This window comes from Dermacentor andersoni, chromosome 1 (genome assembly GCF_023375885.2).
Source record: "Dermacentor andersoni chromosome 1, qqDerAnde1_hic_scaffold, whole genome shotgun sequence".
Lineage (NCBI taxonomy): Eukaryota > Metazoa > Arthropoda > Arachnida > Ixodida > Ixodidae > Dermacentor > Dermacentor andersoni.
Window position 1 is genome coordinate 157,256,782 of NC_092814.1, and position 19,091 is coordinate 157,275,872.

At 48.3% G+C, this 19,091-nt stretch overlaps 1 protein-coding gene across 1 annotated transcript in view; it reads left to right on the forward strand.

Moving 5' to 3' along the window:
• The window catches only part of LOC126547419 (uncharacterized), a 147,976-nt gene that overhangs the window by 34,457 nt on the left and 94,428 nt on the right, over window positions 1–19,091 (forward strand). The window contains exon 4 of the mRNA XM_055063016.2: window positions 3,527–3,630. Within this exon, the coding sequence (XP_054918991.2) occupies window positions 3,527–3,630 (104 nt within the window). The remainder of the gene's footprint in view (window positions 1–3,526; window positions 3,631–19,091) is intronic.

A 19,091-nucleotide genomic window follows, 5' to 3' on the forward strand; every position in this document is an offset into this window, starting at 1 on the left:
TGTAAGAGAAAACGACGGGCCACACATAGTAATTGTGGACGATGAGCAAAACGAGAACAAGGTGAAAGCGGGAGCCAACGTTTCGACAAGTAGACTTGTCTTCTTCAATGCGACATGTGCTTTCCTCGCCACAGTATATATAGGTGGGGTTCTTCTAAAGCGGACAGGGCTTAACGCGGGTGGGTGTGGCAACGAGCGAAGGTGTGTTAACGGCGAGAGTGTCGAATTGAAAATAAAGGAGTGCTGTGGAAGGCCAGGGACACGGCCATCTGTCAATCACGTGTCAACGGCCGTGTGTCAGCCGGCGTGTCAACGGCGTGTACAGTACCCCTCTATTACCTGTTTCGCTGGTGGTCGTGGGCTATCGTGTCTCTGAAAGAGATAATAGAAGGAGCGGCAAAAACCTATGCTCGTGAAAAAAAATATTAAAAGAAAATATTAAAATGGGGGAGGAGGAAAGAACTTTATTGTGTGCCCTGCGAGTTGGTGGGGAGGGCCAAAGGCCCCGCCTAGGTGACGGCCAGGAGTTCTTGGGTCCTGGCGGCATCCTCGGCCCGCTGGACGACCCATAGTTGATCTTCGAGAGCGGGGCTGAGCAGCACGGCTTCCCAGCGCGTGCGAAGGCTGCTGCTAGAAGCCGCGTTTTCTGTATTGTTATTTATCCCTCGGCATTCCCATAATATATGCTCCAGAGTGGCTCTGGATTCACATGTTTTGCATTTGTCCGTAGGGTATACATCCGGATATATGATGTGCGAGAGCGCAGGATTCGGATACGTCCTAGTTTGTAACTGCCGCCATGCGACAGACTGCTTTTTTGTCAATTTTGCGTGAGGTCGCGGGAATATGCGCCTCTGTAACCTATAATGTTTCGTAATGTCATTATATGTTGTCATTCTGTCCTCCCACTCCCACTCATTTACCGCACCGTCACGTCCGGAGGGTGTCGGGGCGTCACTTGCGACTGCGGCTCGGTCCGTAAGCCCTCGAGCCGCGTCGTGTGCCGCCTCGTTGTTGCCGTCCTCCGCGAGGGTGTGAGCGGGTGTCCAGGTGATGTATATCTTCCTTTTGTAATTTTGGCCTCCTGCAAGAAGAATTCGTAGTGCCTCCGGGGAGATTCGGCCGTTGGCAAAGTTTCTTATTGCCGTCTGAGAGTCGCTGACTATCATCATCATCATCATCATCATCATCATCATCAGCCTAGTTACGCCCACTGCAGGGCAAAGGCCTCTCCCATACTTCTCCAGCTACCCCGGTCATGTACTAATTGTGGCCATGTTGTCCCTGCAAACGTCTTAATGTCATCCGCCCACCTAACTTTCTGCCGCCCCCTACTACGCTTCCCTTCCCTTGGAATCCAGTCCGTAACCCTTAATGACCATCGGTTATCTTCCCTCCTCATTACATGTCCGGCCCATGCCCATTTCCTTTTCTTGATTTCAACTACGATGTCATTTACCCGTGTTTGTTCCCTCACCCAATCTGCTCTTTTCTTATCCCTTAACGTTACACCTATCATTCTTCTTTCCATAGCTCGTTGCGTCGTCCTCAATTTCAGCAGAACCCTTTTCGTAAGCCTCCAGGTTTCTGCTCCGTACGTGAGTACTGGTAAGACACAGCTGTTATACACTTTCCTCTTGAGGGATAGCGGCAACCTGCTGTTCATGATTTGAGAATGCCTGCCAAACGCACCCCAGCCCATTCTTATTCTTCTGGTTATTTCAGTCTCATGATCCGGGTCCGTGGTCACTACCTGCCCTAAGTAGATGTATTCCCTTACCACTTCCAGTGCCTCGCTACCTATCGTAAACTGCTGTTCTCTTCCGAGACTGTTAAACATTACTTTAGTTTTCTGTAGATTAATTTTCAGACCCACCCTTCTGCTTTGCCTCTCCAGGTCAGTGAGCATGCATTGCGATTGGTCTCCTGAGTTACTAAGCAAGGCAATATCATCAGCGAAACGCAAGTTCCTAAGGTATAATTCCTGTATGTTACCAGCTATGTTCTTATTAATCAGGAATCCGACTCCTAGTTCTCGTCTCTCTGCTAAGCCCCGGTAGCACAGGACGTGCCCGCTTTTTAGCACTGTATATGCTTCTTTTGGCCTCCTAACTTCACTGAGCCCTATTATATCCCATTTACTGCCCTCTAATTCCTCCAATAGGACTGCTAGACTCGCCTCACTAGATAACGTTCTAGCGTTAAACGTTGCCAGGTTCATATTCCAATGGCGGCCTGTCCGGAGCCAGGGATTCTTAGCACCCTCTGCAGCGTCGCAGGTCTGACCGCCGCCGTGGTCAGTTGCTTCGCAGCTGCTGGGGACTGAGGGCCGGGGTTTGATTGTTGGGTTCATATAGGATCGCTGACTATCACGGTTGCGTTAGTCTGAGCTGCTGCGAGTGCTATGGCTACTTCTTCAGCTATCTCGTTACTTGTGGTGCGTATCGTCGCGCACGTCTTGCACCGTTTCTCCCTATCGATTACGGCTGCCGTAAACCCCCGTCTGCGACTAATAAATAAAAAAGGGAAGAAACCAGAAGAAAGGAAAAACACACTAAGCAATCAAGCTACGTGTTGTTGCCTATAGCTTGGAATTTAGCATAGCGAATAGATTAGAAAGCTTCCTTTGAAACGTTTATGCCTATTGGTTGCAATGTCTTGAACTTATGGATAAGGTGTGATTCTCTGTATTTTCTTTCTCGTTCAGAACGGAAATTTGACCGTAAGATGTAGGGGGTGTTTAAGTTCATCAAAGTTATGACCTGGTTGGTTGAAATGCTCGGCGACGGCTTTGTGAAGCTTTTTAGCTGTGTCCGTGCGATGTCCGTTTAACCGACAAGTCCACTTGTCGAAACGTTGGCTCCTGCTTTCACCTTGTTCTCGTTTTGCTCATCGTCTTGAATTTCCATCTCCCGCCTTCTCCCTGTTTTCCCTGGATATAGTAATTGTGAAGGACACGAACGAGTTCGGTGAACTGTGCTGGGCTGCTTTAATAGAGAGAGTGGTTAATTAGAGGAAAGGCAGAGAGGTTGGCCAGAGGAACCTGCCTATGGTCTGCTACTCTAGAGTGGAGTAAAGGATAAGAGGGTAAAAACAGGAAAGTAGAAGAGGATGAGGAGTCATGATGAAAGACTGCGATCAGCTAAGCACCTGCTGTTCGATGTTGTACATGCGCAGTGTCCCTGAAAAGTGCACAAGAAGATGCTCACTATGTAGAAACAATAGGCTTTATATTTACACACAATTAGCACAAAGCCGTGGATATACGTACACACACAAACCAGCTACAGGTATTGCACGAAGATGTCATAGCCGCCGAAACAGGCTTGTAGATGTTCTTCCACGCGCCGATGATTTCATCTGTGGTGGGAAAACGATTGAAAAGCACGTCTAAACTTACTTGCCGTACCACAGCAAGCATCAAAACATTCATTATGACTGCGACAGTAAGCCCTATAATATTGCCAGAGCACGTGAAAAAGAACTAAAAGAAAGATATATATATATGTAATCTTTTTTTTTTCAGTACCGAGTACAAGAACCATCATCACACCTTCTGGATTGGTGGGAATGACCTGCAGTACGAAAATTGTTTCACCTGGGCTGACGGTCAGGAATTTGAGTACACACGTAAGTTCTGATCTCTATACAATTTAGATATTAATCAAAGGTGCCACGTATTCTGTGGCCATTAAGCTCAGTGTCGCGTGTATTCTAGCATGTGCCAGCGAACGTGACTCCAAGCTGCTGTCTTCGTAAGACGATCTCATTGAATGTCCTCATTATCAGCGTCTGCGAAGACGTTGACAGACGTGCTTTAGCCGTGGTCAAGCTACTTGTACCCCACAGTCGTACCCCATTTATATTCTGTTTTTTTTTTTCTGTTTACTCCACCCCAAGCCCACCCAACTTTTTTTTTTTCTGCGGACGATGTAATTCTGCGATTATTAGGACCTCTCAAGCTTGTTTCTGTCGCAGAGCACGAAATAGCATTCTAGTGCATGCAATCACATTTCACGTTGCTAACATCTCTGCACGTATGATTCAAAGACGGCATCTCCCGATTTCAACTGGAGGGGCAGGAATGAAACTGTTCTTCAGACAGGAAAACAGTGGCTAACGGTGAGGTGTCAGATGTTTTCAGAAACGAGTGCTGTTGAGTTACCATTTCTAGAGCACAAGCACAGCAGATGGCGAAGACAATTGACGAGGTCCATGTTTGACGGCGGACAGTGAAGAGGCAAGCAACATTCGAACAACACTGGCATTTCACGCATTCAGCCGACGCTACGCGAGCGTTCAGGCAGCATGTATGTGCTAGGAATAGTGTGTGCGCGCGCGTGTGTGTGTGTGTGTGTGTGTGTGTGTGTGTGTGTGTGTGTGTGTGTGTATGTGTGTGTGTGTGCGTGTGCGTGTGCGTGTGTGCGTGTGTGCGTGCGTGCGTGCGTGCGTGCGTGCGTGTCGGTATCGTAGGAAGGGTCATTGAAGCTCGAAACAAGGAAGGAGATCTGTGCCGCACGTGTAGTCCAGCAAGAACGCCGGAGCGGAGATCACTTTCACGCGTCGATCGCAGCATGCCGCTGCCCAAGCCTGTAACACGAGAAAGCACTTGCACCCTACGCGACTAGCTATCCATCGATAAGTTCGTTTCTTCCTTCCTTTCTTTCCTTGTTTCTTTCTTTCATTTTCTTTTCGCGTTCAGTTCCGAAGGGAGCCGCCGCCTTCTTAACTCTGATAAACGAGGCAAATCGGCTGAGCCGCATCCCTGGAAGCCAGGAATCTGCATCCCTCCTCCCTGCCTGCGTATTCCCTCTTCCATAGGCGCAACATGAACAATAACGTCCCTGCGAGGCGCTCGGCCCGTCCACGCGGATCTTCGCGAACCTCACGGAGCGCGCCAAGTTTCCGGCGCGGCGCGCGGACGAGCTTGGCGGCCTGCGCCATTCCTGCGCCCCCGCCTCTCCTCGTCGTCGCGCCCGGGGGCCGGATGTGGGCTTCTTCTCGCTCCCGTCTGAGAAACGACGCCTTCCTAGCATAGCGTAGTGTGTATGCGAGCGCCGTCGTTAACTCGTGGCGGGTGAGCCTCGCGTGCGCCGTGAAGAGGATCAGCGGCCGGAGATACCCGGGATCAGCGAGGCCCACTGTTGGAGAAGGTCGCCGGACGCTTCTCCTGCATGAGTCGAGGTGCGCGCTCGCCGCGTGGCTGCCCTACGCGCTGATTTACGGCCGCCGAGGCGCGCGCTCTCGCAGCGGCGAAATGCAGCGAAGGATCAACCGCTGTGCCGCCATGAGTTCTCGGCAAGGCCACCTCCGAAAGCGCGAATGCGCCTGCTGTGGCCTTCGCCAGCAGTATGTGCGTAATTTTTTTCATTCGGCACTTATAATACTTGCACTCTTTTTTTCTCTGGCGTGTGAAATAGCCCCAGTGTGTACCAGCACGTACTGTCGCTCCCAATATTCTGCTCTGTTTCTACGTTATGAATTGGACCTTGCCGTGTGTGGAAAGTGGGAAAAAATAGAATTGCTATAACGCGGTCGCTCGTGATTTGTCACTTTATGAAATTTCCTTTTGAGTAAAATATCTGCTCAAGCAATTCCATAGAACACTTGATGATTCATTTATTGGTCGGTGCTTTCCTTAGATAATGGTGCGTCAAGCAATGGTCAAAACGATTTGTGAGCTTGCACAGCACAAGCACTGCATTATACTGTACGCACATGGTGTCAGTTCAGGTAAAGAAAATGCACAACGCCGCTCTCAGAGAATGAAATTCTGGAGTCTTACGTGCCAGAATAATGACATGATTATGAGGCACGACGGGCGCATTAATTTTGACCATTTCGGGTTCTTTAACGTGCACCCAATGCACGGTACACGAGCGTTTTCTCATTCCGTCCCCATCGTAATGCGGCTTGCCGTGGCCGGTATCGAACCCACGAGCTCAGCAGCGCAACGCCATAGCCACTGGGCAATGCGCCGCTCTCGGCTTGCGCGTCAAGTTCTTTTGGTGAATACAAGAATGTTGACTTTCTCTGGCATATAGAATAACAGCACCTGCAGGCACGGCGTGCCTTGCATCAGCTGTGGCTGGTCCCGGCGTTCACATGCAGACAAACGAGTAAATGCGTCACGGGAGCTCGTGCGCGTTTGCGCTTCAGCACCACTGAATTTAATTACCGTGTTGTTGCGCATTGAGTTAAGAAAATAATGGCCAAGTATAAAAGCACCAACAAGTGCACCAGCAAAGAGCATTTTTCATGCGGCTTTTAAGCAAGCACTAGAAAATTTTGAGCTGTATAACGCAAGAATACGTGTCACACTCTGTCTTTGTTAATGCCGCCGCATACCTTGTTTTTCATTTTTTTTCATTTATATATTTATTTCAAATCTGTTATATTTCAAATCTTTTCTCACTCTCGCGCCATGGATGCATCAAGGTATCTCGCAACAAGTGCGTCCTCGTATGCCAAGCAGCATGCATGGCCGCGGGGAGCCGGCAATACTTGTTTGTTCGCCACATAAAGCGCGTTCCTCTAAGCTTCCATTTCCGTTCGCGCATGTTTTCGTTTACTCTTTCCAGGTTCAAACGCGGCGCGCAAAGCAGTGAAGCCACCTGCGCGAACGGTGTGCATCGTGCTGCGTGGCCGCAATAAGTTGTGGAATGCTGTGCGTGCGGCCCAGGAACGCAGCCGTCCCTTTGGACACCGCGTGTATTTTTTTCTTTTTAGTTTCTCGTCGCTGATGTTTCCTCTCTGTTGCGCTGCCCCAACTTCCATATATATATATATATAGATATATATATATATATATATATATATATATATATATATATATATATATATATATATATATATATATAGAGAGAGAGAGAGAGAGAGAGAGAGAGAGAGAGAGAGAGGCAACGTGCCCCTGTGTTTAACAGCGCCTTGTGCAGTGGTTCGGCAGAATCGCGACTTTCTCCACGAATCTCGCGGCCTATCGGGCACTCGAAAAGGGAAGGAGCAACGAGAAATAAGAGAGGGAGCAGACGATTCAATGTCTGTGCGCCGCCAAGGAATGCACCGACGCGAAAGTATTAAACGGGAGCGCGCACTGACATAAATAATTCAGCACGTCGAATCGTCGTCCGACATCGGAGGAGGACGGGAATAAAAGCGGCTTTAAAAAGAAAGCGATGGGCCTCGCAGAACCCACGCTACGGGCAAGCAGAGGAGGAGCCGGCTAGCAAAAGCAGACGGTTCGCTGACGATCGCGTGGCAGAGCCAAACCTAAAATAGATTTCCGGGTAATTGCATTTTTTGGCTTAGCGTGGCGCATTCTTTTCATTCTGCTGCGGTATATCTTAAGCAGCATTTCTTTAAGGGGAAGGAAGAAAGGTGGGGAGAGGGGTGAAGGGGCGTTGGCGGTTCCGGAGCGGTAGGCCTTTTCACTTGATCATAAGAAGAGTCGCGCAATAAAAAACAAAAGCGGAAAAGGAGGCAAGGGTTATGCAGGGGAAAACATACGTTTTATTCGGCTGGCGTAAGCAACGTACAATTCGTATATATGCTGAACTGAAGGCGTGTGCTGTAAGGTGAAAGGCGGGAATGGCATTTCTTTCTTTCTTCCTTTCTTTCTTTCTTTTCTTGTGTCCTGAGCTTCGCTAGGCTGATCTACATTAACTGCTTTAGAGACAGGTGACCTTTACGAGAACAACAACTTTTACCAAGCACAGGTTAGGGCTATATCCTTATTAGTTCACCCTTTGCGCTGGTGCCATGTCGGCAGTTATGGCTCGTAAGCAGTATTTGCTTTAGAGCGTGCAACGAACTTTCGCTTCGTAAGGGCTGTCTGTAAATTGATTGAAGGAGCGAAGCTCGAAGCCAATAACGTGATAAAGGTATACATTGGCTTCGTTTTGGATCTGTGTTTACACTACACGCTTAACATAAAAGCAAAATAGCGGCTTAATCTCCGAATATTTTTCCATGTTCCTTATTTTATCGCTTGTTATTCTGTCAAAAAAGATGCATACGTTTCTGTTTGGTTAGCTGCGTAAACGTTAAGGCTCGTTGTATGAAGCATAGGGATAAAAAACAAAAAAAAAAACAAGCTGGCTGTTGACGCTTTGCAGAAAACTTGGTTAGCTTCCCGTAAATGTTTACACACTCTCGCCATCTAGGAAAACCTGTACGACCTTTAGAAACGTAATTAGCCTTTGGTCGTCTTCTCGAGTTCATTAGGGCTTGGAAAAACCTGGCTGTACTGTTGTGGAAGACCTTTCATCCCTTGCAACGGGATTCGAGTTAAGCTAATTAAATATAAGTGAACTTAAAATGTTTTCCGGCCTTCTCGCAGTGCGCACATTGATTAAGAAAGATGCTGCATTCTCTTGCCTTTTTTAACATGTGCCTCTTCTACACTTGCATGCCTGGTACAAAGGAGGTGTCTCATGCACTGCAACGTTAGCTTGCACCAGCCGGGGAAGACCGGGTCTCTCATAATTGCTCTCCCGGGAGGCCGTTAGCGGCGGCAACATGGAGCCACAAACGCGCTCATGTGTAACAGCAGCGCGCGGAACGAAGCCACGTGCCTGTCCCGGTGCGGGCGAGAGTAGCCTCTCGGCGCTTTGACGAGAACAACAATGCTCGCCGCCGTCGTGGGAGCGACGCAGCAATTTTGCGATTTTGCTTCGAGGGAAAAGGCCCTTCGCTTCTGCGTCTACTTTGTGAAATAAGAGCCAGTATAGCAACGCGAGTTTTCATTTCATTTTCTGGCCCCGATTTAATTCTTTGAAGTGCGCAGCAACAACCTGCTTCGAACACGTCATTTGGCTGTCTAAAGAAAGGCTAGCACTATGTCTTTAATGCGTAACTTTTCGCCCGACTCTTGAACACATGGTTCGGGTGGAGAAACAGACCGCAGTTGGTGGTGTACAAGGCCATTGGTCCGCCAGTAGCTGGCAAAATGTACTTCCTATTCGTCCAGTATATACGTCTCCAGTCCTCCCCTTCTCCTCATCGTCAATAATCCTTATAAGTTCGTGCCATTTTCCTTTTTCCCAGTGCAGAGCAGCAGGTTAGAGCACATCAGCTTAGGGCGACCTGTTCTATAAATAAACTTGTCTCTTTCTCGCTGCTTTCCTCCTATGCATCCGTGGTTAATTGTCTTTTTTTTTTTTTGGCTGGACTTTCTTGTGCTTCCGCAAGATAAGCTAAAAACGATGGACGTGCAGGATTAACTCAGTACACTATTCTCTGTTCAGAGATCTCTTTAATACAGTACAGATACTGAAAGAAACCTGTCTACTTGACTCCACCTGCGCATTAGGCGCTTATGCCCGTGACGAATGCCAAACTAAGGTGGACGCAAAACTCCTCACGCGAGCACTGATGCATGTTGTTGGAATCGCACCGCTGGTACGAGTTGATGGGGTCTCGGTGCTGACGCCCGTTATTGCCAATGGGTCGCAAGCCCCAAGGGTAGCGTTGGCCTGGCGGCCTGGGGCACTGGAAGCATCCGAAGGTCCCGGCAAAGCAAGAGAAGACTGGTAACAGAACAACTTGTTTATTCTAACATAGCAAAAGGGCGGCCGGTCAGGTCGACCGAAGTGGAGAGACGGGAGAGCACGTAACTCAACAGTACAAATCGGAGCCTCTCTCCTGGCGTCCGGGGGCAGCTGCTCTTATACTCTCGGCGTCGCGGTCCAAAAGGGAAGGAGGGAAGGTCACGGGATGAAGGTCACGGGACGGCGGAGCATGAGCCCACGACGGCGCGAACTGTCGGGCCGAGAGACCTGCTGAACCGAGTGTAGTGACGCATCGCCAACCCTCACCCACACGACGGCGCGAACAGTTGAGCCGAGAGACGTCCAGGCTCCTCATTCGGGGAACTCCGCTCCCCGGCTGCCGCGCTTTGACAAGCGAGGGCACACACACACACACGCACACACGAAGACACGTGGCACTGAAACACGCCTGGACACGCTTGGCGGGTAGGCGTTGCGGCGGCGTCGAACAGGCCAAAATGTCCGCCGTTTTGAACAAAGCCCCGGCGTCCGTTGCATCCGCGCCGGCATTACCGCGCGTTGTAGGCGAAACGTAACAGACCGCCCCGCCGGGGGAAGGAGATCCCGATGGTCAGGGGACTGCATCCGCTGTCCGGAGGGATGTCGCTCGATGATGCTCATAACCGAAGTTGGGCGTCCTTTGGCTTTCTTGAGCGCAGCGCACAGAGAAGGCCTCGTTCTCACGTTCAGGTGCACACAGGACACTGCAAAGTGACTTCGGGAGAGTTGACATTTTTGTTCTCGTTTCCGGCAAGCGTTAGAACCACGCCAAAAGTCAACCGCTCAGTCAGCAAGCACGGCACAACCCTCACTAAGCCCTGCCAGGCTCTTTCCCCTTTTATACTGCTGCCTAGTTCCTTACAGTAGTTTAGCAGCACTCAGAACGCGTCCACAAATCGGAAAAATTGCACTAAAAAGCACATCATCACTTTGAAACACTACACAAAAGCAATAAGTTAAAAATCCTGCCTCAGGAAGAAAAACATCAGTAACAAACAATTTTGAGGCTGATTCCCACGTTAGGGGCTTCGACTTAAGCCATCGGCGTTACCGTTGAGACTCCCCTTTTTGTAACGCACCTCAAAGGAATATTGTTGCAAAGCGAGGCTCCAGCGCAGGAGGCGGCCATTTTTGGGAGAGATGGTCTGCAGCCATTGGAGAGGGCAGTGATCCGTTTCAATGATAAACCTCGAGCTAGCTAGGTAACATGACAATTTCTGAACGGCCCACACGATACACGCACACTCTTTCTTGGTGGCGCTATACGCCTGCTCACGACTGGTCAGCTTACGACTAGCATACAGGACGGGGTGTTCTACTTCTCCATTTTCCCGTTGGCACAGTACAACGCCCATGCCTCGCTCACTAGCATCACACTGAACAACGAACCCTTTTGTGTAGTCGGGTGATCGTAGCACAGGCTGGCTTGTTAGGGCGCTCTTTAGGGCGCTAAAAGCTCTTTCCTTCGTCTCATCCCAGACGACTGTTTGCGGCTCTGTCTTTCTTAGAGCATCCGTCAAGGGAGCCGCGATATCAGAGTACCTGGGGATGTACCTCTGATAGTAGCCGGCGACACCTAAGAACGACCGAATATCGGTCTTCGTGCGCGGTTGCGGGAAGTCTCGCACAGCGGCCACCTTTATTTCAGAGGGGCGGCGACGACCCCGACCAATCACGTGTCCGAGGTAGACAACCTCGGCCTGTGCTAACTGGCACTTGGGAGCCTTGACTGTCAAGCCCGCATCGCGCAGGCGGGTTAGCACTGCCCGCAAGTGCGCCATATGCTCAGGCCAGGATGCGGAGAATACCGCTACGTCGTCTAGATACGGTAAAGCGAATTCTTGCTGTCCCCGCAACACTTTATCCATGAGGCTTGAAAAGCAGTATGGCGCGTTCCTCAAACCAAAACTCAAAACTTTAGGACGGAATGTCCCCATTGGTGAAATGAACGCCGCATACCTACTAGCCTCTTCTGTAAGTGGAACCTGCCAATAACCCCTGACAAGATCTAGGGTGGAAATAAACTGAGCGCTACTCACTCTCTCAAGGCGCTCCTCGATGTTAGGGATCGGATAAATTTGATCCTTAGTGATGGAATTAAGCCTGCGGTAGTCGACGCAAGGACGAGGTTCCTTGCCCGGTACCTCAACTAAAATCAAAGGGGAGGTATAATCACTCTCACCCGCTTCAATAACACCGAGCTGTAGCATTTTCTTTACCTCAGCCTCCATAATATCGCTCTGGCGGGGTGACACCCGGTACGCCTTGGATCGTACTGGCTCTGGGGAGGTAAGTTCTATGTCATGAGTAAGGACAGAAGTCCTACCAGGCCTCTCAGAGAACAGACCTTGAAACTCTTGTAAGAGCTGGTGTAGTTCGGTTTTTTGCTCAGGCGACAGCGATGCTTTACTTATTAAGTCACTAATGACTTGATCGGTGTCTTTCCTGTTTGTCACTGAGCCTAGTCCCGGAAGCTCGACCGGAAGCTCTTCTAACTTTCCCGCATCTGGAATTTCCTCTCCAGTATCTGGTGCCTTTAACGCTACAGGCTCAATTTTATCCCGTTCGGGCGTGCTCCGAATACCAGCTTGCTGCGCCTCTGACCCTTTCTCATCGTTCAACAACGTCGGCCCCGCAACTACCGCCTTTGCAGCGAGCTCCCGAACCTTCGATCTGGTTAAGGCCTGAACGCTAGCCTCACCAAACAAAAGCCCCTTCTCGCGCAGGAGGTGATCGGACCTGTTCGAAAATAGGTACGGGTACTGGGGGGGCAGCATAGATGACACTGCGGCCTCCGTCTCAAGTGCTCCGAAAGGTCCTTCAATAAGCACTTTCGCTACCGGCAGACACACGCTATGAGCTTCCACTGCTTGCTTGATCCATGCGCACTCGCCCGTGAACATATCGGGTTCTACGTAAGAGGGGTGAACTACATCCATTGTAGCTGCGGTATCGCGAAGCACTCGGCACTCTTTCCCGTTCACGAGGAGGTCTCGCATGTAAGGCTCGAGAAGCTTCATGTTCTCGTCAGTGCTGCCTAATGAAAAAAACACGACTTTTGGTTTTGTTTCTGGGCACTGCGCCGAAAAGTGACCCGGCTTCTGGCACGTATAACACAGGCGCGCTTGCCTCGCCTCGAACCGCTTTCTGCGTTCGGCTTCGGCTGCCGCCGTCTCCTTACGTTCGGTCGGACACTGCGCCGAAAAGTGACCCGGCTTCTGGCACGTATAACAAACGCGCGCTTGCCTCATCTCGAACCGCTTTCTGCGTTCGGCTTCGGTTGCCGCCGTCTCCGTACGTTCGGTCGGACTGCTTTCACTCGCATCCGAACTACGTGTGTCCCCCTTTGCTCTCATGGGCGTGAACTTTGGCCTCTCAAACTTGGAGCCAAATTCACCCTTTTGACCGTCCTTAGCTCCGCGAGCCCGACGCGTCACAAACTCCTCGGCTAACTCAGCGGCTCTAGCCACCGTACTAACGTCTGGCCTATCCAAGACCCAGTACCGCACGTTCTCAGGTAACTGACTATAAAACTGTTCTAGCCCGAAACACTGCAGAACTTTCTCGTGGTCACCAAACGCTTTCTCTTCTTTGAGCCACTCCTGCATGTTTGACATAAGCCTGTAGGCAAACTCTGTATATGACTCACTTTTGCCTTTCTCATTTTCCCGAAACTTCCGACGGAACGCCTCCGCTGACAGCCGGTATTTTTTTAGCAGACTCGATTTCACTTTGTCGAAATCCTCTGCCTCCTCTCTCTCCAAGCGAGCGACTACGTCGGCCAAACTAAGGTGGACGCAAAACTCCTCACGCGAGCACTGATGCATGTTGTTGGAATCGCACCGCTGGTACGAGTTGATGGGGTCTCGGTGCTGACGCCCGTTATTGCCAATGGGTCGCAAGCCCCAAGGGTAGCGTTGGCCTGGCGGCCTGGGGCACTGGAAGCATCCGAAGGTCCCGGCAAAGCAAGAGAAGACTGGTAACAGAACAACTTGTTTATTCTAACATAGCAAAAGAGCGGCCGGTCAGGTCGACCGAAGTGGAGAGACGGGAGAGCACGTAACTCAACAGTACAAATCGGAGCCTCTCTCCTGGCGTCCGGGGGCAGCTGCTCTTATACTCTCGGCGTCGCGGTCCAAAAGGGAAGGAGGGAAGGTCACGGGATGAAGGTCACGGGACGGCGGAGCATGAGCCCACGACGGCGCGAACTGTCGGGCCGAGAGACCTGCTGAACCGAGTGTAGTGACGCATCGCCAACCCTCACCCACACGACGGCGCGAACAGTTGAGCCGAGAGACGTCCAGGCTCCTCATTCGGGGAACTCCGCTCCCCGGCTGCCGCGCTTTGACAAGCGAGGGCACACACACACACACGCACACACGAAGACACGTGGCACTGAAACACGCCTGGACACGCTTGGCGGGTAGGCGTTGCGGCGGCGTCGAACAGGCCAAAATGTCCGCCGTTTTGAACAAAGCCCCGGCGTCCGTTGCATCCGCGCCGGCATTACCGCGCGTTGTAGGCGAAACGTAACAATGTTAAAGAAGCAGCAAAAAAAAATGGCTGTGTATCTATCTTTTGGAGATTATTGCATAGCGACGTTAATACGATTAGCGATCTCTCTTATGGTGGGTGAGTAATTGATGATGATATACTGTATATGTTAAGCTCGGCACATACCTAATTTCACATTTCCAATGACCCGATTTGGCGTTAAAGAGGCTCATTAAAGAGCATCATATGCCCTTGGAAGTCGTGGACAGGTTGAAGTCAAGTGAGATATGTGCCAATGATGTGATGTCTGTAGATATTAATTGAGGGCGTGTTTTATTCTATCCCGCACGAGGACCTGCTTACAGCTGTACGCGATCTCATTGAAGAACAAGGGGAACTAGGCTTTATGAATTCATGCGCTCTGTAACTTGAGTCTTTTATGGAACTTCTCACGTTTTACCTGTCAAATACTATAGTGTCCTTTAAAATGGATCTTCTAATTCAGAAAAAGGGCATTTGCATCGGATCTATGGTTGCTCCTGTACTGCATCATGTTTTTTTATCCACATTTGGCAGTAATGTAATTAACAGGCTACAGGACAAACTAATTGTGCGCATTTCTAGGTATGTGGATAATTTTTTAGACTTTTAAGGTTACATTCCGATGATATTGGACTGTAGCACGAAGTGACACGGGCACAGACTAGAAGCAGACAGGACGAGCGCTCGTCCTTTCTGCTTCTAGTCTGTGTCCGTGTCACTTCGCGCTACAATCCAAAATCATGTTACCGTACCAACTCGCCCAACTTTCTATTCTTTTGCATTACATTCCGATGATAGACTAGTATCGAATGCGAGAAGGATTTTAACGTGTTTTGAAGAGTCTTCTCGGCATCTTAGGTGCAGTTATGAACTCTGCAAAGAAAACTTCAATGGATTTCTCGGTTTGGAAATTAAATTTTAGTGATGGTCATGTATGTTGGCGTTACTTCCCTAGATCGAAAAAAGCGCTCCTCCCGTACGAATCGTCCCACTCCAAATTATTTAAGTATGGCTTCCTTGTGCTTCACGAATGCTCTAAGCAAGAGCTGTACCCACTCTTTGCAGGAGATTTTTGATGCTCAGAAGGCGAGGTCAACGTAGGCAGGGTACCCGGCCTCACTTTTATTTTATTTATTTATTTGTACATACTGCAGCCCCATAGGAGGGCTATTGCAGGAGTGGGTAAAAACAGTGTTGAACAAAAATAAAGTGAAATCAACAATGACTCTTACAACATCGTTACAATCGTTTACAAAATCTTACAAATTGTTTTCATCGATTCATAAAAAGCAAAGACACAGCAATACGCACTCATAAAGTATAAACTAAACCTGATTTAAGTAGTTACATATACTGGTTTTCATAGACAGCACTTTCGAATTCGTTTATCGGGAGTGAACGAAGGCAGCCAGGCAAGGAATTCCATACTTCTATTGTGCGGGGAAAGAAGCTGTACTTGAAGGTATTTGTACGGGCATAGAGAGGGTTAAGATTAAGCTCGTGGAAATTACGCGTGCAAGAAGGCTTGGTGAAAGATATGCAAGCTGTGCTTGAAGTGTGGTATGACTTGTTAAGTATGTTGTGCAAGAATTTTAATGATTCCACATCACGACGTACTGAAAGTAATGTTAGATTCAGCGTAGGGAGGGCAGACGAGGGTGAAAAATAGCGGTCATACCGATGTAAAATGAAACGGACGGCTTTTTTCTGAACTGCTTCTAGTTTGATTATGTTGTTTTGGTTATGTGGGGACCAGACTGTAGCGGCATAATCGATAATGGGGCGAACAAGAGTTTTATACATTAAAAGTTTAGTTGCCTTCGGAGCCTTTTGCATAGTACGACGCAGGTATCCAAGCTGTTTTAGGGCCTTTGAACATGTTTGGTCAATGTGTGTAGTCCATGAGAGATTGTGAGTAAATGTTACGCCAAGGTATTTGTATTGTCGAACTCTGGTTAAAGGTGATCCATTCAAGGAATATGTCGCAATTACAGGTGCTGCTCTTTTCGTGAAGGACAAAACAACCGTTTTTTTAAAATTAATGTTCATTTTCCATTTTTCACACCAAGCACTGAAAGAGACAAAGGAATCATTTAATCGCTGAAAACTATTCGGGGAATCAATCACGTCGTATAAGACGCAATCGTCAGCATAAAGACGAATATTAGAGGAAACATGCTTTGGGAGGTCATTGACATAAATTAAAAACAATAAAGGACCAAGGACGGATCCTTGAGGAACCCCGGAGCCTACTTCAAGTATGGATGACCTTGCATAACTAAAGTCGACGTATTGGGACCGGTTAGAAAGAAAACTAGCGATCCAATTGACCAGATGGGAATTTTTTAGTATTGCATTTAATTTTTGCAAGAGGTGAGAATGAAGTAATGAACCGAATGCTTTAGAAAAATCAATGAAGATAGCATCAATCTGATTACCTAGATCCAACTGGTAAGCGATGTCATGGGTGAAGTCGGTTAACTGCGTGATAGTACTGAAACCACGTCTAAAGCCGTGCTGGACATTAGTTAGAATGGTGTTGGACTCCAGAAAATCTATTATGTGTTTGTAAATAATATGTTCCAGTATTTTGCACGATTGGGAAGTTAAAGAAATTGGTCTGTAATTCATTATGTCTGTCTTCCTGCCGGTTTTATACAAGGGTATTACTCTTGCAAGTTTCCATGATGAAGGAACGATTCCTGTATCTAGAGACTTATTGAATATAATTTCAAGATAGCGTGATGTCCATTGTGAATAGCGAAGTAAAAAGGAATTAGGAATGCCGTCGGGGCCACTAGACTTTTTTGTGTCTAAATTTAATATCAAATTAAGAACGCCATTAACATCAACGGAAATGTTGGAAATAGAAAGATCTGAATCATTATCGAAAGCAGGGCAGACATGGGAATAGTTTGCGTACACCGAATGGAAATATTCATTGAATGCATTGGAGATGCGTGCAGGATCATTTATAGTTTCATCATTGATGGTAAATGAAGATGAAGATTCAGTAGTAGGCATGACAGAACGCCAGAACTTCCGAGGATTATTTCTTAGTAATCCTGGCAGCTCGGTATGAAAGAAAAAATCTTTGGCCGTATTCATTTTCAAATTCAGTTCCTCTTTGGCAGAGGTGAATCTAGCAATTGCATCAGGGTCATTACTGCGTTTTGAGCGTCTCAGTCTTCTAACGCGGCGTGATAACTGCAAGATTTCTCTAGTCATCCAAGGAAGGGCACGATTTTTTTTCTTACTTTTTAACGGAACAAAGCGTCGAATACACAGCTTTATAATGTTTTCAAATTGGCGAACTAATGTATTCACGTCACAATCTTTACTAAGTGTGCAAAACGATTCAAAACGTTCTGATAAGACATCAAGAATAGACGTGTCGTCAGAGCGATTAAAGTCGAAAAAAGTTTGAATTTCGGCCCGCGGTTTACAAACTGTGCAGTTTAGCGATATAAACACTGCCCTGTGATCTGAAATTCCGTCAGTAATTTCACACTCAGACAGCTTATCAACAAGGTCTGAACTAATGAACACTAGGTCAAGAAGTGTGTTTTGTCTTGTTGCGCCATTGACTACTTGTGTAAGCCCAAAAGATAAAGAAAAGTTAATTAGTTCGCTACCTAAACGACTGTGATGCGATAGTGAGGGCCAATGAATATCTGGTGTGTTAAAGTCTCCCATTAGAATTAAGCTAGATGCATGAAAACTGTGCGTGTTGATGTAATCAGCTAGAAGAAAAATGTTATCAGGTGAGGAGGCAGGTGGATGGTAGAAAACAGAGACTATGATTGTTTTTTTGCCTAGGTATAATTTACACCAAACAGACTCAAGATCTGCTGGAGGACAGATAACTGAAAACTTTAAGTCCGATTTAAAAAACAGGGCGACACCGCCTCCCCTGCCAGTTTTGCGGTCTGATCGGACAGCTACATAGCCGGGTGGAGTGATTTCAGAGTCATATATGTGATCGTGAAGCCATGTTTCGGTGACACCAATGAAATGAGGGGAATAGGAGGCTACCAAGGAAAGAAACAGCGGGAACTTATTTACCAGACTTCTTGCATTAAAATTCAAGAAAGTAAGCTTGTACGGTTGTAGCTGAAACTTTTGCTTACAAAAATGACGAAAATGAAACCCGTGAAAACCGCGGACGACAATGAATCCTTGAAATGAAAAGAAGGTCGTAGTGATTCCTTATTTGCATGGCCTTTCTCATAACCTTAAGCTTGTGGCCACTAGGAATGACATCACGCTGGTGTTTTCTGCGCCGAGCAACCTGGTAAGGTTGTGCAAAGCATAAAAGGGGAGAGGAAAGATGTGAGCAGTTGCTGTGGAACAAAGCACACCACTTTTTTTCTCAAAATAAGTGTGCCTCATCGGTCGTGTATCACATATTTCGCTCAAGCGGATGGTCCTACGTTGGCCAGGCGAGCCGTAGTATCAATGAGCGCATTTATGAGCACCGCAATTTTCTTTCTACTGATACAGGAGGGAACTTGCCCTTGCATTGCAAAAAATGAGAATACCGACCAGTTTTACAGCGAAGCCGTATATGGCTAGCCGATTCGTCCGTCCACCCTTCCGTCTGTCGGTCGCCTGTCCGCCGAAAACTCCTCCGGCGCTACACCGTGCGCATGCGCGAGAAAAATAAATTGAGAAAGAGATGCGCACGATTAGCCAACACCACCTAGATAGCACAAAGCTTGTTTACTCCGATGCATAACGCCAGGCTACCTGGCCCGAAATTTCCATTGACAAGACTGGCGTGATGAAAGCGGTGACGTGAAAATCACTGTTGTCTACTCGGAAGCATCCCCATTAGATTCTGTAGTAGTCGGGCCAGGTAACATGACGTCATGAACTAGAGTGAAGAGGCCTTGTGCTATCTAGGTCGTGTTGGATTAGCTACGCCAGTAGTGACGTCGTTTCTCTCGGTGGCAGCCGAGAGCGCAAGCAGCAGTTTCTCTCCGGCTCCGAAATTGGTAGGCCGCG